The sequence below is a fragment of the Octodon degus genome, unplaced genomic scaffold, assembly GCF_000260255.1.
Source record: "Octodon degus isolate 3935 unplaced genomic scaffold, OctDeg1.0 scaffold00035, whole genome shotgun sequence".
Classification (NCBI taxonomy): Eukaryota; Metazoa; Chordata; class Mammalia; order Rodentia; family Octodontidae; genus Octodon; species Octodon degus.
The window spans coordinates 3660852-3685851 of record NW_004524611.1 but is presented as its reverse complement, the minus strand read 5'-3'; the positions used below and the strand labels follow the sequence as shown (position 1 = coordinate 3685851).

General features: G+C 49.8%; 1 protein-coding gene across 2 annotated transcripts in view; it reads left to right on the top strand.

Annotated features, from left to right (window-relative positions):
* Positions 1–18404, top strand: part of CUNH7orf57 (chromosome unknown C7orf57 homolog) — a 19522-nt gene extending 1118 nt beyond the window's left edge. For both annotated transcript variants that reach the window (XM_023714325.1, XM_023714326.1), the window contains exons 2-7: positions 3489–3674; positions 6383–6491; positions 7865–8018; positions 9440–9537; positions 10763–11004; positions 18194–18404. In XM_023714325.1, coding sequence (XP_023570093.1) covers positions 3489–3674; positions 6383–6491; positions 7865–8018; positions 9440–9537; positions 10763–11004; positions 18194–18240 — 836 coding nt within the window. In that variant the 3' untranslated portion in view covers positions 18241–18404. The remainder of the gene's footprint in view (positions 1–3488; positions 3675–6382; positions 6492–7864; positions 8019–9439; positions 9538–10762; positions 11005–18193) is intronic.
* The last annotated feature ends 6596 nt before the right edge of the window (positions 18405–25000 follow it).

Here is a 25000-nt window from a genome sequence, read left to right as displayed (position 1 = left end):
ACCGGGCTCACTTCTGCTCGCAGTGACTTGCAGCCGCTTCATCATGTGTGAGAAAGCAGGAAAGGAGAAAAGCAACAGGACAGTGTGTGACCTAGGACGGGCCATCCAGAGAGTAACAGAATTTGAGTGATAAAAGCTGTTAACCCAGTACTCTGGGAGCCTGGTGTGGAGGGCTGCAAGTTTGAGTCCTGCCTGGGTAATTTAGTGATTAATATAGGCAGATGGGGTCTCAGAAAAGGGTGGAGGGTTGTAGTCAGCGGGGAAGCCCTGCGTTCAGCCCCCACACACCCAAGGGTAAGTCTTGGCCCCTCTAAGCAGATGGTAGCGGTGACATTGCCTAGCCACTGAACCCTCGCCCTCTCTGCTGCTCCTTGGCACTTGCTCAGAAGCCTATCAGAGTTCTGTGCCTGTCCAGAGCTTCCAGTAATGAGCAGGTAGAAGATGCGCTGCTCTCTGAGGATTAATTAGTAATCAAAACACCGAGAGGAAAAACAAGCAAGCATCCAGTGCCCTCTTTCTAAAAGAGGCAGTCTTCGAGCTGAATGAGTGGAATACAAAACTACCAAACTCTCATTCTTAACTCCTAAATTGATACTCTGTGATCTTCTGTGGAATTCCTTAAACCCCGGCCAAATGTTTTGTTTTCAAAACTTCATGGAGTTAATTTAGCTAATTAATGTCCCTGAGGTACTCAAAAATGCTTTCCTACGTACCTAAAACTTTTTCCGTGTTGCGCTAGTCACACTGATGCTGCAAACCAAGCTATAGCTTAAGCAGAAGCTGCATGTTTTGGCCTTTAGCCTTAGGAGATGATGGCTTCCTGTTCCCGTGTGCATGTGGGAGTTGATTTATCCCGTACTGTTTACCTGTGCTCTGGGTAGCGTAACCAACAGGGTATTTCTCTCTATCGTCTGTGCAGAGAGATTTATTTTAAGGAACTGCCTCATGGGAATATGGGGCTGGCATGTCCAGCGTGGAGGCTGGAGTTGAGGTGTGACCTCACCCGCGGGTGACCTTCCATTGGAGACCAGCTGATGTTGCAGTTTAGGTTCAAAGTCCACCTGGAAGTAGAATGCCCTCTTCCTGCTCTTAAGTCTGGGAGCCAGCACCCGTATCATGGAGGGTATTTCAGGTTACTTTTTTCTTGTTGCTGGGACAAAGTACCCAACACCCCAAATTAAGGAAGGAAAGGTGTATTTAGCTCACAGTTTGTGGAGGTTTCAGTTCATGCTCAGCTGACTCCAAGGCAGAGTGGCACATGGCAGAGGCAGCGGCTCATGGTGGTGGAAAACAGCAAGAGCAACAGGGAAGGAGCAGCGACAGCGGCTGCAGAGGCTCCTTGTACGGCAGGCCCTTCCTTGTACTGCGTCCAGGCTGCGCGCCCCAGGGCGGGCATAACACACCCGTCACCCCAGCCTTGGATCATGAATTAATCACGACCTCTAGAAGTCTGCCCCATGACTGCATGAGGCTTTGGGGGGACATCTAGACACAGAGCACAACAGAAGGTCATCCAGTTTTCTGAAAGTCCACTGATTTCGGTGTTCTTCTTAGCCAGTAATGCCTGAATGATGTCCAGGTACCAAACAGACATGGGAAGTTTTTGCCACCACATCTACCATGAGCCGGGGATTGTGTTAGACTCTGAACATCTTACGTTTGTGACAGTTACGTTCTGACAGCTGCCGTTGGATACACTTACTGTGCCACGTGCTTTGCATCTTTTGTTTCATGGTTTGCCTTGATCTTGTTTCTCATCTCCTGTGAGGTTTTCTCTTATATTTGGCCATCTGGTTAATGAATTTCTGATGCAAAGATTTGCCTAAAGCACCTATAGTCAGAATGCCTCTATCCCTTCCGCCTGAGGATTCCACAGAAGTGGTAAAGAGCCCAAGATTCCACAGAAGCGGTAAAGAGCCCAAGCCCTAGGGCCCTGCCTGCCCCCTGGCCCTGCACAGCAGCTCCCAGCCTGGAGCTCAGTGCATCTGGCTGCCCCTTCAGGACAGAGGTTGCCAGGGACTCTCTCGGGGATTGCACCTCGATCTCCCCAAGGGAAAGTGCTGAGGAGTTTTCCTTCTGCTACACGGTCCCCTTGCTGACCCTGTCTTCAGGGACACTCGGGCCTCTGGCAAAACCCCACTGGCCTCCAGCGCTGAGGAGCCAGGCAGGGGGTGCAGGGGCAGCAGGCTCCAGGCTGGGCTTAGTGTCACTGGCAGGCAGTAGCAGGCCAGTAGTGGCTGGCGTCAACGCGGTTCCTGGCCACACCCTGGCCTGCCCGCCCTTCCTGCACAGCACGGCTGGAAAGCCTACACTATGGAGCTGTTGTTTCCTGCCAGAATGTAGGTCTCTCTTTTGGCATGCTGTGTGCATGCAGGGTGAGGCTGGGCATGGTGGGGCCCGCCTGTCACCCCAGTGCTTAGGAAGATGAGGCCAGAGGATAACTGAACTCAAGGCCTGCCTGAACTACATGGCAAGACCACCATGTCTCAAAAAAATAAAACAAAACAAATCTTGGGCAGCACCTGCGCACAGCCCACGCAGCCCACCGTTTTACTCTTGCTTTTGTAATTTTAACTTTTTATCAGTCCATGTGTACAGCACATAGTGATTGCACTCCTCGTGCCGGAGCCTGGACATGACTCGCCTTAGGCGCTTGCTGATCTCTGTCCCCCACCTGCCCCCTTCCCCCTCGCAGTTGCCCTCCCTTGTGCAAAAGATCCATCTCCCTGATTCCTACTACCTAGCTTTTATTTTGCTCTGTGTTTATGTTGTGGATTCTTATAGAAGAGAAACCATAATTTTTATTTATTTTTTTGTGGCCGGCTTAGCCCACCCTGGGGGCAGGGCTGACACAGCACGTGGTGCCAGGGATCCAACCTCGGTCACTGTCGCATTTATTTCCCTTAACATCATGGCCCCCAGATGCATCCATTTTCCTACAAATGTCCAGGTTTGTCCTGCTTTATGGCAGCGTGGTACTCCGCTGCATGTAAACATTTTCTGTATCCACTCACCTGCTGATATACGTAAGGGCCACTTCCAAGATTTATTCATGGTGTTCTAAGTGAGTCGGGATTCTTCAGCCTTCCCTATTCCCTAACAGGGCTGGAAAGACAGTTAATTCTCATTTGTACGGAGGAGAGACAGACGGACAGAGAGGTGGACAAGTACAGGGCCTGGGACACCTATCTCTCTGGAAAGCTGGGACACTGATGAAGAAGCCAGGACAGGAGGCCAGGCCTGCAGTTCCTCTGTGGCATGGGCAGCTGGTGTCCCCGTGGCCTCTGAAGACAGGGGCACCCACTGCTTAGTGTTAGGGCGCCACGTGGCAGGTGGTGAGGAGAAAGACCTTGCTCCCAAGGCTGTCCCTTGCAGCATCCTGGGTGCAGCGCAACACACCCCAGGGTGCTCTCTGCCCTCCTGCCCTCCCCCCCATGGCCCCCTGGAACCCTCTGTGACAGGCGACACCGGGGCTCTCTCCCATCCAGACTGGTATTACCACCTCCCAGCCAAGCGCTCTGAGAAGGCTGTGGGCACCCCGCCGACGTCCCAGATCCCAGGGCTCAGCAACCTGGGGGACGCACAGGACCGGAACACGCTGGGGGCCCGGAGGTACTGGATCAAGGACACGGACTCTGAGTACGTGAAGCTCGCCAAGCAGGGTGGCAGACCTGGTAAGCCCTGTGTAATCCTTGCAAGACAGACAGACAGACAGACAGACAGACAGACACACACACACACACACACACACACACACACACACACACGGGAGGGTGCTGCCAAGTGGTGCCTGCTCAGTCGCTCAGGTCACTCCCTGCAGAGACCCTTAGGGAGCTGCTGCCTTCAGGAGCTAATCTGCCTGCATCTTGGTGTCCCCTGCTTGCCGCATCTAACCCTATTTGTGTGGCTTTCCTTTTGCTCTTTCCTGGTTGTTATTGTTGTTCTGTGTCCATAATAGGAATGTTTGGGTGGTAGCGGGGATCAAACCAGGGCCTTCCACTGAGCTACACCTCCAGCCCTTTCTAAAACAAGGAGGCAGGGTCTCCCGCAGTTGCCCAGGATGGGCTTGAACTTTCAACACCCTGGCTCAGTCTCCCATAGTGCCCGGGTGACAGGCCTGCACCTCTGCGTGCTGTTTGAACTTTTTTTTTTTTTTTTTTTGTGGAACCGGGGATGAACTCAGTCCCTTGCGCTTTCCAGGGAAGCGCTTATTCCCCTGAGCCATCTCCCCGGGCTCCGACATATTTTATTTTATTTTTTAAATCATTTATTTATTTATTTATTTTGTGTGTGTGGCCAGCTCAGCCCACTAGGGGGCGGAGCTGGCTGGCATGTGGTGCTGGGGGATTGAACCGCGGTCCCTGTGCTTTGCTTAACTTAGTTTGTTCTAAGTAGGTCTTTAGACCACTGAGCCATCTCACCAGCCCCTCCAACATATTTTAAATAATGGAAACCACCAGTGTGTTTTAGTGGCAGTGATGATGAAAATTAACTTTTTTTTTAAAATTAATTAATTAATTTATTTATATATGTGTGTGTGTCTGTGTGGCCAGCTCAGCCCACCAGGGGGCGGGGCTGGCTGGCATGTGGTGCTGGGGGATTGAACCGCGGTCCCTGTGCTTTGCTTAAGCTTAGCTTGTTCTAAGTAGGTGCTTTAGACCACTGAGCCATCTCACCAGCCCCACCCGGGCCTCTTTCTCATGGAAGGAAACTGGGCCAGCATCTGCGCATTGTGTCCCTTTGGGGGCTGTGCTTGTGAGCAGGAAGAAGTTTCGAGAAGTCGCTTACCTCTAACCGAATTTACCATTTAAGACTCTCTTGGGCACCCCGGCAGGACGCCTGGCAGGTGCTGAGTAAAGTCAGGGAGTCAGATCCAAGCACTGCATCGGGCCACTGTCCTGAGGGGCCGCCATGCAGTGATTCCCGATTTGGGTCACTTGTGAAAACTTGTGCTAACACAGAGAAGTGGAAAAGATTTCCTGTCTGCAATGTGCAGCCCATTCTTGTTCTAGTAGCAATAATAATCGTCAGCTGGGCGTAGCGGAACACACCTGTGGCCCCGCCACTCAGGAGCCTGAGGCAGGAGGATCACTGTGAGTTTCAAGCCAGCCTGGGCTACATAGTGAGTTCAAGGCCAGCCTGAGCTATGTATAAGACCCTGTCTCAACAAAATAGGGGCCAGTGAAGTAGCTCAGTGGTTTAAGTGCCTGCCTGGGAAGCAGAAGGTCCTGAGTTCAATCCCTGATACAAAAAACAAAACAGAAATCAAAGAAGGCAGGTAGTCCCAGCACTCAGGAGTCTGAGGCAGGATAGCCATGAGTTCTAGGCCAGCCTGGGCCTCATAGTGAGTTCGAGGCCAGCCTGAGCTACATACAAGACCCTGTCTCAGAAAACCAAACACCAACCAACCAAGCAGACAGCAGAGGGTGATTGGGTAACAGATGTGATGTGATAACATCGGGCGAGTCCTTGTGGAGAATACAGGGGATTTCTACTTCCTGTAACTTCACTGGATGCCCAAAGTACTTAACAATAAAACTGCCTTCAAGTTTCAAATGCCTGCCCGGAGCCCCAGAGGGCTGAAGCAGGAGAACTGCAGTGGAAGCCCAGCCTGGGAAGTTTGCGATTTAGGTAGAGCCCATCACAAAATGTAAGAAAAGGCTGAGGGTGTAGCTCAGTCCAAAGGCTTCCGTCTCCAGGATGGCTAAATAAATAAGTAAATAAATAGTTTTAAAATGGAAAGCTAAGCATGTCTCATTGCAAGTAATAAATCAATCAGTGGAAGTTTTCTGGCATGCTTCGGCATGGCTGTTGTCCCCATTCAACTGCAAAACCAGTTCTTCTGCTCCCTCTTGGCCCCAGGGGAGGGGATAAGGGACTGAGGCAGAGGCAGAAGCAGGTAGGCAGCTCAGGTGAGCTGGGAGCAGCCAGGCCTCTGAGAACAAGCCCAGGCTCTATGCTACTCAAATTGGCTGCAAAGTGACTAGTAGACCTCCCAGTGACTCTCCCTGGAAATCTTGAGGGGAAGGTTGTGTTGGAAACAGCTATGTGGGTCAGAGACAGCCGCTCACGGAGGAGGACGGGGGAGGGGAGGAGGAAGGGGAAGAAGAGGGTCTGGGGGAAGGGTCTGGCTAGGGGATGCCCGAGGAAGGGGCCAGGGGCTGAGCCCTGGGCAGGAAGTGATGATGTGGCCCTGCAGAGAGGGGCTTTGCCCTTCTCCACAGCAGAGCAGGGTGGGGGCAGTTGTTGCTGCCTGCCTGAGAGGCAGGTGACGGCCACCCACAGGCAGCCCAGGAATGCAGCCCAGCCGCCTCCCCTCCTGGAGTTTCCTGCCGGGGGCTGCAGCTCACCCAGCCGCCCTGTGTGTCTCTCTTCTCTGGAGATTTGCTGAAGCACCTTGCATCTGGGAGCAGGAAGGGCTCCCCGGTGGCCTACGCCCTGCCGGACTGGTACACCCACCACAGCAAGCCGCCCACCGCCAGCCAGCGCCCGTGAGTACCTGGAAGCACACACGCTCTGTCACCTTCCTCGCAATCGAACCTCCCAGGGTGATCTTGAGTGGCACAGGTGTCTAGCACTAGTTGCAAAGCGTGTGATGTTACAGGTCGGGGTGCTGTTGCACAGTGTACAGCTTTCTGGGGGATGTGATAAGAGTTCGTGGCTGAACCAGATGCAGGACCGTGGAGCACTGTGGCCTGCCTCCAGGTGCAGCCACCTGTGCCTGTGGGCCACATGTCACGAACAGGGATGCTTTATCCCCCGGGATACAACCTGGCAACAGCAGCTGGTCCCCAAGCTTTCTTCTCATTAAGGATGAAAGGTAGAAATCCTAGCTAGAGAGACAGGCATCCCAGAGCTTTGTGATGGACCTGGGGTCCCCACGAAGCTTTGGTGTCTGTGTGTGACCACGCAGCCCTGACCACGCAGCCTTGGCTTTCTGTACCACCTTGCTTGGCCAAAGAAGAAAATGGGAGGAGCCATTTTTGTCTGCTGTCTGTTTTTGTTCCCGGTTTTGGTTTTTGCTTGGATGATGGGACAGCGAGGGGCGGCTTACCAGGACGTTAGTAGGTGTCCCTCAGCTGCCCTGCCGGTGGTCACACTGGGTTTTGCCATTAGAATTCTGCTTCCCCCAGCCTTTTGTTTTTAACAAGAAAAGACGCAAAATGTATTACATGGCTGAGGCTCTCGAGTGTTAGATTTCTCTCCTAAACGAATGGTTTACCTGCCTGACAGGCGAAAGGCCCTGGTCCTGGGCACTGCATATGAACACCTACACACACTGACACACTTGCAAACACACCTCACACAGTGACACACACACCAACACACACATACACCCTGAAGCACATCGACACAAACACCCCTACTCTCACACATGGACACCCAGAGCTTTCAGTCCTAAGTAAAGAAAAGGAATGTGGTACGATGAAAGTGACCCCCTGGAGGAGCAGCCCCTGGCCGTGACCTCCCCCAGGCATGTGGTTCTTAGGGGAAAACCAGCTGGAAGTCGAAATACCCACACGACCAGGGACCACTTATCAGGAGACAGAACGGGCTGTTATTTTCAGTGGCCATGCTCTGTGGTAATAACTGTTTAGAGCTGTGTCTTTTTTTTTTTTATGGTGGTACCGGGGATTGAACTCAGGACCTTGTGCTTGCCAGGCAAGTGCTTATTCTACTGAGCTATCTCTTTAAAGGGGGCCAGGTGAGTGGGTGCAAGTGTAAAGGGAATGACTGCCGAGTTCTGCTCAGGTTCTGCTCAGCATAAGTCAGAGGGCCCTGGGGGAGAGCTGAGTGACTAAGACCCTTGCAGGGCATTCAAGGGAGCAAGGACAAGGTGTTAGGTGTGATCCTGTGCCTGCAGGGTGCCTGCCGTGTCCATGCCAGACTACATGGTGTACGAAGAGTTCCACCCCAGCCAGGCCAACGGGAGCTACGAGTCCAGAAGGGGCCCCTTCGATTTCGACATGAAAACGGTTTGGCAGAGAGAGGCCGAAGAGCTTGAGGACAGAAAGAAGGTGACAGCTCCTAGATGGTGGCGCCTCTCAGTGCCATGCTTCCCCTGGGGGTGCAGGTCAGCTGGCCTGGGGTCACACACACGCTGTTGGCTCAAGGCTTGTTCTATTTGACCAAAGGATGAGCAGCGGAGACCCTGAGGCCTCCCCCTTTTTTTCCTATGAATATGGACGTTATAGGTAAACTTACTTCTTTACTAAGCGGTTTTTAATCCATTAATGTTTGTCGTGGGGTAAACTGGCATACTGCTTCTCCTCTGGTACACAGGAGAAGGACATGTTATATTTGTATACTGTTTTGCTTTCAAACACTTCTATTTCGTTGAAGACTTTACAATGAAATCTCCCTGGACTGCTCCTGCCTGCTAATAAACGAAGCAGAATTCTTTTCTTCTGCACAGATGAGAAGAGCCATATTTGACCTTGAAGAAGGGATGAGCCATAAGGAAAGTCTTCTTCCCAGTCTTGCAGTTTTAAAAAGCTGCCAGAAACTGGAGAGCAATCCTGATTGGTGGGTGGGTTGTTGAGATCAACTCTGATTGGTAGATGGGATTGGGGCTCAATCACGATTGGTGGTTGGCTTCCTGTGCTCAATCCTGATTGGTGGATGGGTTTTCCGGCTCTCCTGATTAGAATCCCTTCTCATCTTTTCCTGTGAACTTGAGGTTTCCAGGGACCACCAGCTCCAGGTCGGAGGTGCATCTTAGTGCCAGGAACATTGAGATTTGTGAGTGGAATGATAACATGTGCATTAAAAATCGGGATGTCAAGGGCCGGCCAGATAGCTCAGCGGACTAGCACGCCTACTTAGGTGGAGCTCAGTGGCTGGGGTTTGACCCCTGGGCATGCCATGCCCTGTCCCCGGGGCACACTGAGATGGCACTTGAGGCTGGACATGGTGGCGCGCACCTGTAATCCCAGCGCTTGGGAGGCTGAAAACAGGAGAAACACTACGAGTATGATCCGTGAGACCCTGTAGACCCTGCAGACCCTATACCAAATACATTAAAAAATAATAATAATAATAATCCCGATGTCAGTTTGATGCTGAGCCCAGGGTGAGCCTGCTTTCACTTGAATGGTGAGGATTCTGGTTGTGTCCCAGGCCAGGCTTCTCAGTGTCACACTGGAGTGAAGGGACCTTAAGCTGACTTAGGGAGTAGTATCCCTTGGCTGCCGCAAGGTTCTGTCCTTCGTGTCCGACTGTGGTCCTGGCTTTGGGTCATTTGGATGGCCACTGCAGATGGACTTTGTGAGGGATTGGGCCCGCTGCCCAGGGATGGGCCATCGGCCAACATGGTTGCTCCGAGGCCCCAAGCAGCACAGGGCCTCACTGGCCAGGTTCCGGCACGCCAGAGGAGCACGTGAGCCTTGCAGGCCCGTGCGTGTGCTGCTCTGACCCGGGTTCATGTGTTTTCATGCAGGTGCGGCTGCCAGCCATTAACTCAAAGCATCTAAGCAAAGTGGGTACGCCACTGGGCCCCAGAGACCCCGCTGGCAGCAGGCTGTCCTTCCCGCCCATGTAAGTCCTCGAGCCGTGCGGCCGCTCTCCGCTCAGGTTTAAGGTCCATCTTCTGGGTCTCAAGCCCGTGGCTGTGGGACTGGAGGGTGTAGCCAGGGCTTCTTGCTGTGCTGTACTCCAGCTCTTTTTAAAATTTTTAATTTTGAGACAGTCCATTAAGTTGCCCAGGCTGAGCTAGAACGTGCCATCCTCGTGCCTTCAGCGTCCTTGCGTGCTGGGAGTGCAGGCCACACCACCGGCCTAACTTGTTCCTTCCTGGCTGTGGTTTTGCCGTGTGAGCAGGGCTTGTGTTTCGCCTTTGGGGTCCTGTGTGCCGTGCAGCAGCCTTCTGCTTTGTGGCCACCTGTCCTGCGCAGTCCTGCTGCCTGGGCCTGACATTTTCTGTCACTAGCCCCGAAGCCAGGTTTGCGCTCATGTCCACACTCAGCTGAAAGGCTGTCAGGTGCGCTAACATTTGCTGTACTGCAGCCAGGTGAAACCCTTGAGGCCTCTTGTCTCCTGACTTTCGCAGAATTCTGGTTGGGTACTAGAATAAATGCCATTTGCCCAACTCTTCAGGGAGTTTCTCATGCCAGGGGCTGGGGAAAGTACTTAGACCAAAGATGCTGAGACAGCCGTAACTCAGACTGGCAGGAGGGAGAGGAGATGGAGAGAGAGAGCCATTAAGCACCCTTTACAGTGCAAGCTGGTAATCCCAGCACTCAGGAAGCTGAGACAGGTGGATCAGAGCAAGTTCAAGGCCAGCCTGGGCTCTATGGTGAGACCCTGTCTCAAAAACAAAAACAAAAACAGACAAAAACATGACATCAGCCATAACAAGTCAGAAATCAGTTGAACCGTATCTGTAACCCCAGCACGGTGGCAGGCTGAAGCAGGAAGGGTCGGCTCTTGAAATAAAAGATAGGGCTGGGGAGATAGCTCAGAAGAATAAGCGCTTGCCTGGCAGGCACAGGGCCCTGAGTTCAATTCCCGGTACCGCAAAAAAAAAAAAAAAAAAGAAAGAAAAAAGAAATAAAAGATAAATAGGGCTGAGATGTAGCTCAGTGTGGAGGCTTTGGTTCAACCCCTAGGAACAAGAGAGAGGGAGAGAGTGAGCACAGTACGTGCTTCCTTCCTAGCTTTTAGCAGGAGCTGCGTGCTTCTCCTGTGTTCCCTCCCTGAGCGCGGTTCTGGCTCCTCACTGACCATTGGACCCAAGCTTAGAATTCATCTTTCTCTCTTTGAGGCCGGGTCAGAAAACCAGTTCCCCAACCAACTTCTCCAAACTCATCAGCAATGGTTACAAGGATGAGTGGTTACAGCAGCACCAGCGAGCCGATTCTGATAAGAAGACCCGAAAGGCATCCAGGGCGTTGGTGTCATCCCAGCCCACACAAGACGACAAGGGGCCCCAGGATGCAAACTCACCACAGGACACAGAGTCTCCGCAGGACACCCAAGCTCCGGAAGTCTCCGACAGAGCTGAAGGTGAGGCGTGCCCTGCCATCCCTGTGTCCCTGTCTCATGGTTTTGGTTCATTATGATGGCAGCAGGTAGCTGTCTTATGTCTCTATGTATCTCATGAAGAGAAATGCACAGCCGGGCGTGGCGGATCACAGCCCTCTGGGAGGCTGAGGCAGAAGCACGGCGGATTCCAGTACTGCCCAGCAACTTAGCAAGGCCCATCTCAAAACAAATTTTTCTTCAATGAAAAGGGCGAGGGATGTAGCTCAGTGTGACAGCCGTGGCTTTACTCCCTAGGACAGGAAAAATGTTTTGTTAGAGAAACCACAGAAGTATTAAGGTCACAGGGAACTACGAAGATAACGTGTTCGTTGTTCTTTCCTCGGTCTCTGGGGCTTCTCGCTGTGTTTGTCACAGTGTTGGTCTTCCCTTTGGTGTGGTGACCACAGTAACAAGGCCAGGTCAGATTTGTTCCCCATCCAGCAGAACGCAGCACGTGCAGTATGCCGCACGTCTTGTGGTGTTCACACGTGCAAGCTCCCGCCTCAGCCGGGGACTCACTGTACACCAGGTGACAGCGGCTTCAGTACTCTGGATCTAGAGAGCCCTGACTCCACCAGATGGGCTCTGGCCTGCGCTAAAGGCGAGCTCCTTCATAAAAAGTCTCCTTTGCTACCCCTGCACCCCCCCCAAGGAACTCAACGCTCAAGCTTGCACCTGCGCCATTATCTGTACTTCTTACATGTTGGATAATTTGCAGCTCTCCGCAATTACATTTTCCAGTTACTACATGATTTTTATTTTTTACAGTCACTGAAAGAATTACTCTCATTTCTTTTTTTTTTTTGGCGGAACCTGGGATTGAACTGAGGCCCTTGGGAGGCGCTTATTCCACTGAGCCATCTCCCTGGCCCCTCTTATTTCTTTTTGGATGCAGACATCTGCTTCCTTTTTTTTTAATTTTATTTATTTGTGTGTGTGTGTGTGTGTGTGTGTGTGTGTGTGTGTGGCCAGCTCAGCCCACCAGGGGGCGGCGCTGGCTGGCATGTGGTGCTGGGGGATTGAACCGCGGTCCCTGTGATTTGCAAAGCTTGTTTTAAATAGGTGCTTTAGACCACTGAGCCATCTCACCAGCCCCACTGCTTCCTGATTGAATGCTCTTGTTAGTAGCCATAGCTCCATTAATTACTGGTCATTTGCCCCAGGGCAAATTATTTTAATCTTGGGGCTTCCTTCTTATGATGAAAGGGGAAGAAAACATCAAGTCTCCTCAGAGAACTGAAGTGCCTGATGTGGTTGTGTGTACATGTGTGCATACGTGTGTGAGTACGCGCATGCCTCTGTGTGCATTTGTGTAGATGTGTGCATGTAGGTGTATGCATGTGTGTGCACATGCATGCCTCTGTGCATGAGTGTGCATGTGTATGTGTGTGTGTGCATGCACAAATCTGCTTGGCTGTCCACATCTGGCTTCTTGCCACACTGTTGGGTTGACATCTGCGTGTCAGGCCAGCTCTCCTGTGTCCTCGTGGAGGAGGTAGGTGACTAAGCTCACAGCCAAGTGGCCAGAACCTGCCCTTGAAACCTGACAGAGTTGATGGTGTGGGATGACCTACTGTTGTCTTAAGTGATGCAGACTTTTGACTATCTATGAATCATTTCAATACGTGGTCTGTTCTGAGGAGTGAAAATCAGATGCACCTATTCCCTGTTAGCGTCTTCTCTGAGTATCTGTAGAGAAACCTGAATTGGAATATGAAATGAGTTTGACACACTGAAGTACCAGTGGGTGTATGTGAGTCTTTCCTCCCCGCACTCCGCACGCGCCGACCCCCTCGCCCTCGCCCCTCCTGCAGCAGCGCTGGAGCTCTCTGGCCTCTGGGTCTTTGGTCGCACTGTCATGACCTCCTCGATGTCCTGAGCTGATTCACAGTATTGCCCTTTCGTGGTCGTGCTGACTCTGGGGAGGAGCCAGAAGTCTCACGGTGCCCGATCCAGTGAATGAGGGGGCGAGTGCACGCGTGGTGCGGGTGGATGCCGCCCAGTGCCAACATTCACTATAATTTTGATCACACTTCATAAAGACACCAAAGAGGATTTCCAGAACTGCTTCAGAAATGGCAAGAACAATAGGATTAGGTGTGTTCCAAGTAACAGAACATTATGAAGGGGATTAACGGCATGTGTCTTTCACTACTCTAGTTTTTAAAATTAAACAGCTGCCATGTGTTTCTGTTGTCCCCTTACACTTTGACCACTATCTCCTGTTCCGGGAAGCACTTAATCCACTGAGCCATCTACCCGGCCCCACTACCTCCTATTCCGTCAGCTGCCGTCCCTCGCTGCACCCCCCGGCCCTGCGAGCCGCTACCCTACATTCTGTGACTTTGACTTGCAGTCCCGCACACGAGTGAGATCCTGAGGGACTTGTCTCTGTGCCTGGCTCCTTTAGCATCATGTCCTTCATGTTCTGCCATGTGGTCACAAGTGACCGACTTTCCGTGGTGACACAGTGACCCATCGCATCGATAAGCCTCCTTTCCTTTGTCTCTTCACCTACAGTGGCCACTCAACTGTTGGTTCTGTGGCGTGGCTTTTGTGAAAACTGCCGCAGCGGCACACACACCAGGTGCCCCTGATTGCAGTTTCCAGGATGGCTGGCGACGGAGCAGGCGCCCTTTTGGTTTCCCAGGAGCCTCCCTCTGCTTCCTGTCCTGGGTGTACTCACTTAGGTTCCCACCAGCAGCGCACAGAGCTTTTCATTCCCCCACATCCACCCTCGTTCTTCTCCCACCTCTTAGAAAATGCCCCTCATAGGGCTGGCCAGATAGCTAGCAGATTAAAGCACCTGCTTAGGCAGACACAGGGACCGGGTTCGACACAGCCCCCCCCCCCCCCCCCGGGGCTTATGAACTGGCTATTGAGACTGGGCGTGGTGGCGTGCCTGTAATCCCAAAGTTTGGGAGGTTGGAAACAGGAAGAGCACTATGAGTCTGATCTACATAGTGAGGCCCTGTAGACCCTGTACTAAAATACACTGAAAAAAAAAGGGGGGGGCGGGGAGATGGCTCAGTGGAATAAGTGCTTCCCTGGCAAGCTCAAGGGCCCTCAATTCAATCCCCAGTTCCAAAAAAGAAAAAAGAAAGAAAAATTAAATACCCGTCACGGCCCATGTGAGTTGGCTACTCTGTGAGTGTTTGCGCTGCGTCTCTGTGATGGTCCGCCCTGCTGAGCTTCGGCCCATGTCCCTGTCGGCCCCATGTGTGTCTGCTTTTGAAGGCTGTCTACTTAGGTCATCCATTCTTTTTTTTTTTTTTTTTGTGGAACCGGGGATTGAACTCAGGCCCTTGCCCTTGCCAGGGAAGCACTTATTCTACTGAGCCATCTTCCCGGCCCCACTTTTTATTCTTTTGGATATGCGTATTCATTTTCCACATTTAGTGGACAGACCATCCTTTCGCTACTGTATACTCTTGCGAAAACCTGGTGTCTATAAAAGCGTGGGTTTGTGTCTGCTCTGTAGTGTGCCGTGCTCTACGCATCTGCTTTGCGCCAGTGCCGTGCTGTTTTGATTACTGTGCTTTCGTAATACATTTTTGCACTGGAGTATCATGATGCCTCTAGGTCTGTTCATTTTGCCCACCATTCAGAGTCTTTTATGACTCTATATAATTTTTTTACCTTTTTTTGGTGCTGGGCATCCAACTCAGGATCTTGCACTTGCCAGGCAGGCATTCATGCTCCTGAGCTATCTCCCTGGAACTGTATAAATTTTAGATTTTTTTTCTATGTCTGTGAAAAGTGTCATTGGAATTTTTGTAGAAACTGCAGATATTAAATCTGTAGGAAAAAAAATTTTAAATAAATAAATAAATCTGTAGATGTCCTGGGTAGAGCATGGACATTTTAACAGTATCATTTCTTTTTTTTTCTTTTTACGGAACTGGGGATTGAACTCAGGTCCTTGCGCTTGCCAGGGAAGCGCTTATTCCACTGAGCCATCTCCCCGGCCCCAAGAGTATCACTTCTTGCAAGCCATGAACATGGATACCTTTCTATATACTCATGTGCTCTTCATTTTCTCTGATTATTTACTTTTAATTTTTTTTTTTTTTTTTCTTGGCGGAACCTGGGATTGAACTCAGGCCCTTGTGCTTGCCAGAGAAGTGCTTATTCCATGGAGCCATCTCCCTGGCCTCACTTTTAATATTTTTAATCCTACTGAGAATATATTTTTTTTGTTAAGTTTTTTTTTTCAGTACTTCATTGTTTTTGGTTTTTGGCCTTTATTTTTTGAGTTAATTAAAACTTAAAACTGTTTTGTGAATGTACAGAATGCTGCTGACTTTTGCACGGTAATCTTGTCTTCTGCAATTTTCCTGTATTTTTTGATCTGGACTAAGAATTTCTTGATGCGCTTATTGCGGCTTTCTGTGTACAAGGCTGTGTTGTCTGCAGAGAGGGTTTACTCCCAGTCGGGGTGAGTTTTACCCCTCCCTCTTGCCTGCCCGCTCTGGCTAGGACCTGTGCTGCTGTGCTGAAGAGAGGCCTGGCTGTGCTCACTCGTGTACTCCCGCCCCTCCTGGGCATCCTCCCCGCGGACAGCACCGCGCCTGGTGCTGCCTGTGTACCTGGCCACGCAGCCTCCATGTGCTGCGGTGTGTCACATCCGTGATCCACTTGGGAGCTTGCGTCAGGAAAGGATGTTGGGTTTTATCAGATTTGAGGTGGTTAAATATTTTTCTTTCCATAGATATATGGCTTTTGTCTTTCATTCTGTTAACTTGGTGGATCACATTTATTGCTTTGTGTGTATTAAATCATTTTTTGCACACTAAGGATACATCCCACTTGATCATGGTACATGATTCCCATGGTGTACGTATTTTTGAGTTGGGTTTATTTTTTTCATTTATTTATTTAGTCTGTTCACCAGGTAAATTGGCCTGACGTTTTCGTTCCTCATAGTGTCTTTGCCTGGCTTCAGGAGGAGGGTCGTGCTGGCCTCCGCCAGTGCGTCTGGAGGTGTTTGCAGGGCGAGTTTGGAAATGACTTTTGCCAGCGCTCCCTTGCATGCCTGGCAGTGCCCACAGCGAGGCGCTCTGGTCCTTTCTGTGATGGAGATTGTCATTATAGATAAAAAAGCATGTTGTCTCCTTACTCTTTTTTTTTTTTTTGTGGCCACTCAGCTGCACTGGGGGCGGGGCTGGCGTGCCATGTGGTGCCAGGAATTGAACTACCGTCCCTGTGCTTGCCTAGGCTTGCCTAAGCAGGCGCTTTAGACCGCGGAGCTATCTCTCCAGCCCTTCCTACTCATTATTGGCCTGGTCAGGTTTCCCATTCCTTCGTGATTCAGCCTCAATAGACTGTGTGTTTACAGGACTTCCTCCATTTCTTCTAGTTCAGCCTCTTTGTTGGTTCACGAGTAATTTCTTAAAATTCTCTGCATTTCTGTGGCATCAACGTAGTATCTTTCTTGTGTCTGTTTTTCCCTCAGTATAGCGGAATATATTCCAATTTTATTGCTTTACAAAGCCCAACCACCTCTTAGTTCGTTGATCTTTCCTTGCTTCCTGTCTTCGCCTATATTTTATTCATTCCTGTCGGATCCTTATTTCTTTACCTCTGCTAAGTGCTCTAAGGTCCAGACCAGCCATTCTTAGGATCTTCATTTTAAAAATCCCAAACAGCAGGTACAGAGCTCCGCTGCCGAGGACGGTTGCAGGCTTCAGAGTTGGGTTCTGCGTGGTCTCAAGCAGATGGGCTTTAACCCACACCACCAATGGGAGGAGTTTAATCAAGAGCCTTTCACCTAGCAGTGGTGTGAGCGGATAAATTCTCTGCGAGGAACCACACCATTCCTGGGACTTTACCCAAAGCGTCTCCGCTAGCCACGAGGCCTGCTTCACTCCACAGCGGCATTTAATCATCCAGAACGGATGCCACGCCGGACCACAGCGCCGCCGCCCGCCAGGTTCCGCCGCAGGAGCCGGGAGCCTGGCTCCGCCCGCCCGTCCTCGGCTGCTTTTTCTCCCCGCCCTCCCACCACCTCCTCTCCCACCTCTCATTTTCCTCTCTGTTCCCGAGTTCTCCACTGCTTGGGGGCTTAAGCTCTGTAGCCAGCTGTGGCTAAGCCAGACGCGCAAACCCTTGCCTTGGGCCTGTCTCCAGGACTTCCCGGCGTCAGGCGCTCTTGTTAGCGTGGCTTTCCTTGCGGCAGAGCTGCGGTCACTTACTGCTGCGCTGCGCAGGTCTCCTCCAAGGAGTGAGAGCCAGACACTGGCGTCGGGTCCGGGCTTCTCCAGGGACACATGCGAGGACCGCGGGTGCGGTGACGGCCGCGCCCAGCAGGGTCTCACTCGGCTGGAGACCTTGGGGACTCGGGCAGAATGACAGCTGCAGCAGTGCTCCGCTCAGGTCCCTGGCGCGGAACCGGTCACCAAGGGCAGCGTGGCTCAGGGACCAGAGTGTCCCCATAGGGCAGTCCACACCTGGGGACTGTCTCTCACGTAGGACGTGTGCTGAGAGGCGTGACTGGAATCTTTTCTTTTTCCTTTCAACACTAGGTATTAAACTTACGGCCTTTGCACTGAGCCACATCCTCCATCCCCTCCCCCTTTTTAAAATCCCCCCCTTTTTTAAAAATTATTACTTTTTTTTTTTTTTTTTTTTCCGGAACCGGGGATTGAACTCATGCTCTTGCGCTTGCCAGGGAAGCGCTTATTCTACTGAGCCATCTCCCCGGCCCCTGTAATTCTTATTTTTAGCTTTGATACAGCTCTCACCCAGTCACTAACTTACCCAGGCTGGGCTCAAACCTGCAGTCCTTCTGCCTCAGCCTCCCAGAGCACTGGGATTACCAGGGTGTGCCGCCGCCGCCACCACCACCCCTCGCCAGGTGGACGCTCAGTTTTTATGTAGACATCAAATTTGAACCTAAGAACAGGGGGCTGGTGAGATGGCTCAGTGGTCTAAAGCACCTACTTAGAACAAGCTTAGCAAAGCAGAGGGACCGGGGTTCAATCCCCCAGCACCACATGCCCGCCCCCTGGTGGGCTGAGCTGGCCACACACACAAATAAATAAAATTAAAAAAAAAAAAAAAAAAACCTAAGAACAGGAGCCAAAATAGGTGCTTTCTTTACTGGTGATGAGCAGGTCTGCTTTGTGATTTGTATAGAGCGCCGCCTTTATCTGCCTCCCGTGCATTGCAGGGACAGAAGCCTCTCCGCCTACACCGACACCGGCAGAGCTGAAGTAAACCTGGTGTAACCTTCGGATCACTGTCCCGGGAGCCCACGGCGAGCGGACTGTCACCGCTGCATTTCCGCGGCCTTTGATGAACAGAGCCCGTGAAGGATCAATGCACCGTGCCGCAGACTGGATGTCACTATGCGGGGCTGCGGTGGCGCCCGCCTCTCCTCCAGCAGAGATCATTTTTCTGTCACAAGGGGGAATTAATTTTAGAATATGGAGCTGCAGCTTATATATAAAAGGCTTTTATTAGGACTTAAAGTTTTAAAGATTTAATACACAATAAAACATTGCAACATTTGTTAGCTTAAAATTTTTTGCCAATACTTTGTAAAGTCCAGACTATTAAACATTCATTTGGTGTCCTTTTGGTAAAAATATATTTAATTTTTGTACTTGATTTAGTAGTCTCTTTTAAAAAAAGTTTTAATAGATTGAATAGTCTTGTTTTATAAAGTTTATTATAGTTTCTATATAACCACTTTGTCTTCCCTGTAGTTTTATATTTGTTTAATGCATTAATAAAATAATTTTTGGGGCCTGGGAGATGGCTCAGTGGAATAAGTGCTTCCCTGGCAAGAGCAAGGGCCTGAGTTCAATCCCCGGTTCCGAAAAATAAAATGAAATAATTTTTAACAAGGAGCTTTTAGGAAGACAAATACGACACAGATGTTTTAGCCTCTAATTTATCATGCACGCACTGAACTAAAATTTAAGTTTCAAGCGAGTTCTTTAACTGGGATCCTTAACTGAGCACTTACAGATGGATCACACTTAACTGTCACAGGAGGATGGACACAGGGTGTAATTAATCTGAATGGCTGTCTGAATTGAATAAGAGCAGAACGTGGATACAGTAAGTCTTTTCCTCTTTCCTCCTTACCCCTGCATTTCTTCTTCTGCGCAACTCCAACCTCAGCTGTCAACAACCCGGTCATGAATAAAAAAATTACTGAAGAATGTATATAGTATTGTAGAACTCTTTAATTTCGCCCCCTGGTTATCCTAGTAACAGAAACCTGTGGCTGTTGGAACAGAGGACATTGAACAGGAAGAACCAGTGATTGGATCCTGGCCTCACCTGGTTTAGCCAGGTGTGTTATTGAAAAAAATCTGGGGCCGGGGAGATGGCTCAGTAGAATAAGCGCTTGCCTGGCAAGCGAAAGGGTCTGAGTTCAAATCCCTGGTTCCACAAAAAAAAAAAAAAAAACAAAATCTGTCCCCTAGTTTACTTCCTGGTTGGCAAAATGCAGCGAACAGATTGTGAAAGCAGAAAACTTACAGTGTGATCTAACTTGCTTTCTCTTTCTTTATTTTTATTTATTTTTATTTTTTGGTGGAACTGGGGATTGAACTCAGACCCTTGCGCTTGCCGGGGAAGCGCTTATCCTACTGAGCCATCTCCCCAGTCCCCTCTTTATTTTAAATAACAATTCTGAAAAGTAAAAACAGTGCAAGATCATAGTAAATATAAATCATCTGTTAAAAGCAGTTTTTGTTTTGTTTTGCGGTACCAGGGATTGAAGTCAGGACCCTGAGCTTCCAGGCAAGCACCTGTTCTACTGAGATATCTCCCCAGGCCCAAAAGCAGTAGATTTTTTAAAATGACGGCATTTGTGCATACACCAGGATGTGTTCATGGGTGTGTCACACACATGTGCACGCACAGGACACGCACACACACACTCCCTTCAAGCAGTCTGACACTTCCATGGGAGGCATTCGGCCCCCTTAGTTCATCCCTGAATTAGCATAGTTGAAAGAAGGGTGGGGACACACCTATAATATTCAACAACGGAACTTAAAAAAAAATTGGGGTATAACTATGAATGTCCATTTTGTATCTGTGTATTCAAAGTGGTTGGGATAGATATATAGTTGCATTCTCTTAATGAATAGAATGATTTTTTCTAATGGTGTTTGTAAGTAGGATCACAAGTCTGCATCTTGTACAGCAATTAACCACTAAGAAGAATATATGCAGTGTATTATTTGTTGAAACTGTACTTTCGATTTGATTTGAAACTGTCTCATTGCTATATGTTTATCAATAAAACTTTGAAAAGAAAAAGAAAAAAAAAAAAAGAAGGGTGGGGAGCAGCGAATCTATTGTGAGCCCCATTTCCTCCCTTAGAAGGTGCGAGGAGGAGAAGGGCCCCGGGGAGGAGACTCTGAGCCCCGGCCCGGCCTCGCACCTACAGGACCGAGCCTGCAGGACCCAGCGCAGCGCAGGCCCCGGGCTCCATTCCGCCTCCTCAAATCGCATCCTCCCCGCGCATCAGAAAGCAGCGAGTTCTCCAAGGCGCTGAGGGAGAAACCCGTTCCCTGGATGGCTGCCAGAGGCAGAAGCGCAGGGAGAAGGCCCAGCTCACCCCTGAGGCCCGAGACCTAACGCGGAAGCCAGGTGCAGACCTTGGAGGAGCAGGAGAGATCCAGACCAGCGCACACCAGCGCACACGCATGCATCTCCCCCCAGCCCCCAGCCCCCCACCCAGAACATCTACAAAGATTTCAGGCCAACGCAATAAATATTATGAGAACCGACGATCTTCTGCTAAACCCGGGAGCGAAGCAAGGTTGTGTCCTTATATCGCTGCTTTTCAGAGCCATCCGGAAGCCCTCGGTAATGGAACACGGGAAGAAATGAAAGGCAAGGAGGGAGCTAGCTCAGCAGAATCAGCGCCTGGCAAGTGCAAGGTCCTGAGTTCAATCTCCAGTACTGCAAAAAAAAAAAAAAAAAAAAAAAGGCAAGGAGCCCGGGAAGTGCGATGTGTGAGGGTCCGCAGGTCACCCCAGTACGCCTACGGAAGTGGAGCCCACGTGCTGGTGCTGGGAGGCCGGGCGTCTGGACCGTGACGGGGCTGAGGTCTCCCGAATGGGATTTGAGTCTTTATACAGAGACCCCAAGAGCGGCGCACGCCTGTAATCCCAGCACTCGGGAGGTTGTGGTCGGAGGATTACTGTTAGTTCGAGGTCAGCCTGGGCTACATGGTGAGTTCAAGGCCAGCCTGAACTGCTTAGCAAGACCCTGCCTCACACACACACACACACACACACACACACACACACACACACACACAGCCCAGGGTGCCTGCTCATGTCTCCCAGCTCAGCAGACCTCAGCCAGGGGGCTGAATCCATGAACCAGCAAGTGACCCTGGACACCTGGACCTGCAGAACTTGCGACATTCCAGACTGAAGAAATAAACTATGGTGTCTAGGAGTTACCCAGGTTATGGAATTTTGTTAAAGCAGCATGAATGGATTAAGATAAATAGGAAAGAAGAAATCAAATTATCATTGTCCCCAGGTTATAGATTATTTTCTATAGATTATTCTATGATAATCTATAGAAAATCAACTGACAAAAAAAGAAACAAAACTCTTAGAGCTAGAGACCAATTATAGCGAGGTTGCAGAATATAGAACCAACATAAAAAACACAAAGCTAACATAAAGTTAATATGTGATGTATTTGTCTAATTTCAAAACTAGGGGCTGGTGAGATGGCTCAGTGGTCTAAAGCACCTACTTAGAACAAGCTTAGCAAAGCACAGGGACCACAGTTCGATCGCCCAGGATCACATGCCAGCCAGTCCCGCCCCCTGGTGGGCTAAGCTGGCCACACACACACACACACACACACACATAAAAATTTTTTTAAAAAATTAAAAAAGAAACTAATATACAAGGTTGCAGAATACAAAGCTAATATGCTTTCCTATGTACCGAAAACCAAATGAACAAGTACAATTTAGAATTTAACCATGGTACTATATACAATAGCAGCCTAAAAATGAAATTTTTAGGTGTAAGTCTTAACAAAATATGTACAGGATCATATCAGGAAAACTGCACTATTCTGATGAGAGAAATTGAAGTGGAGCTAAATAAATGGAAAGATACTCCATGTTCATGAGAGAGATGTTGATAGAAAATAGGACCAACAGGGGCCGGGGAGATGGCTCAGTAGAATAAGTGCTTGCCTGACAAGCGCAAGGGTCTGAGTTCAATCCCCAGTTCCACAAAAACAACAACAACAAAAAACAACAGGGCCAACAAGCGCAGGGTCCTGAGTTCAATCCCCAGTACCGGAAAAAAAATAAAATAGGGCCAAGATGTCAGCTTTTTCAATTTCATCTGTGGATCCAATGAAACCCCCATAATACTGTGGCTAGTTATTCTGTGGATATCAACAAAGCGATTAATGAGAGATACAGGGCTCTGTTCTTTTTTGTGTGGGGGGAGGAGGGATTTGACACAGGGTCTTGCTACACAGTTCAGGCTGGCCTCAAACTTGCAGCGCTCCATCTGCTTCAGCCTCCCAAGAGCTGAGATTATAGGTGTCCACCGCCCAGCCTGGCTGAGATGGACGCTTCTGAACAGGTAAATGATGTGAAAGGGGACACCAGAGGCAAAGGGCCTGCAGGGGACACCTGGATGGCTCTCCTTGAAAGAAGAACAGTCTCCAGTTTGGCTGAGCCTGGCCCTGATTCCATGTATGGATTTGTGCAGACAGAGCTGGCTAGGACGTTTCCTCATCCCCTCAAGTGGCTCTAAGCCCTGCAGAGGGCTGCAGCTGAGATGCTGCTGTGTAGTCCTCAGAGCAGGAGCACGGGGCAGCGGAGGCCCGCCGACAGCTCCCAGGTCATACCTGTGAGCGAGGCCTTGTGTAGCCACGTTGGCGGCTGGACCCAAACCTTGAGGTAAGCGGCTAGGGCTTCTTTTGGCAGAACCGGGGATTGAACGCAGGCCCTTGCTCTTGCCAGGCAATCGCTTATTCTACTGAGCCATCTCCCCACCCCCCAAAAGAAAAATTTAGACACAAATACTATTCACAGTGGGCCGGGGAGATGGCTCAGTGGAATAAGCGCTTCCCTAGCAAGTTCAAGGGCCTGAGTTCAATCCCTGATTCCAAAAAAACCCCCAAAACTATTCACAACAGATTACTCAGAAAGGATCACCGTAAAATGAAAAAACTACACAGCTCCAAGACCACCACACAGAAGAAAACCCAGGTCATCCTGAGCTTGGTGATGGCGGTGATGGCTTTTTAGGCTCCAACCAAGGCACGATCCATGAGCGAGAGGAGCGATCAGCTGCCCTCCCCAGGGGTCACACACTTCTGCTCCACGGAAGACATTCTCCAGAGAAAAGGCAAGCTACAAAGTCAGAGGAAATGTTTGCAAAAGAAATATTTCAGAGGCGGCCGGGGAGATGACTCGGTAGGATAAGCGCTTGACTGGCAAACGCAAGGATCTGAGTTCAATCCCTGGTTCAAAAAAAAAAAAATCTCAGAAAGAAGTGTTGCTCAAAACACATGAAAATTCTTACAACTCAACAGAAAGAAGGCAAACAACTCAGTATGAAAATGATTTTAACAAGTTCCTCACCAAAGGAGACATTCAGAGGGGACATACAGGCATGAAAACATCACATTAAGTATCATCAGAGAAATATGAACAGAAACAACAGTGAGATACAATTAAGGGCCCGCAAGGAACACCCACCAAAGCCCCAGGTACCTATGGCAACAACCTGAGGGAGGTGTGGGGCAGCGGGAGCTTCATTCACCACAGGAAGGAGGGCAAGTGGAAGGTGCCTCAGTGGTTCCTTTTGAGCATAACTATCACACAATCCCAGTTGATTTTCTTGGTGTTACCCAAAGCAGCTGAGAATTTACACCCATAGAAAAGCCTACATATGGGGGCTGGAGAGATGGCTCAGTGGTCTAACGCACCTACTTGAAACAAGCTTGGCAAAGCACAGGGACCGCGGTTTGATCCCCAGCACCACATGCCAGCCAGACCTGCCCCCTGGTGGGCTGAGCTGGCCACACACACACACACACACACACACACTAAATAAATGTAATAAAAAAAAAACATTAAAAAAAAAAAGAAAAGAAAAGCCTGCATATGAATGTTTATAGCAGCTTTGTGTATTCTTATCAAACCTCAGAAGTGAACAAGAGGTTGTCCTTCAGTAGGAGCATCTTCAGTAGGAGCATGGATCAACTGTGGTACACCAAAACAATGGAATACTATAAAGAACTGAAAAAAAAAAAAAAAAAAAAAACAACTATCAAGCCATGGAAAACCATGCAGGAACCTTAGATTCAGAAGCCTTAAGCAAAAGACCTCAATGTGAAGGAGACGTGTTCTGTGTTGTCCCAACTTCAATCTCTACTGAGAAACACTGATTACTGGAAATAGGTGCAGATTCCTCAGAATCTAGGATTAGGGCCCCATTCAACCCAGCTATTCCCATTCTGGGTTCTTCCTAGAAGAACTGAAAACATCATACCACAGTGATATGTGTCACCCATGACTGGCAGCACAGCTTGTCGTAGGTAGATCTTGGAAACAACCCAGATGCCTGTCACCAGAGGAGTGAATGAAAAAGATGTGATTTGTATTTTTTAGGGAAGGGTCTACAGGGTGCTCAGGGTCTCACTCCTAGATTGGACTCATAGTGATTCACCTGTTTACAGCCTCCCAAGAGCTGGGATTACAGGGGTGCACCACCACACTTAGTCTCAAGATGTGGTATTATTGTAGGCAGCCGAGTTAGATAAAAATATTATAGGCAGTTAGACAGGGCCAGGCCCTCAAAGGAGACAGCACACAAGATGAGATGCCTTACAACTGTGGGAGAGGCGGGTGCTCCTGCTGTGAACCAGACCTAAAGACCTAAAGGCCAAACAAATGCTAAACGAGTAGCACCTCGGATTGATATTCTAAATAGGTATCAATCACCTGGAAAGA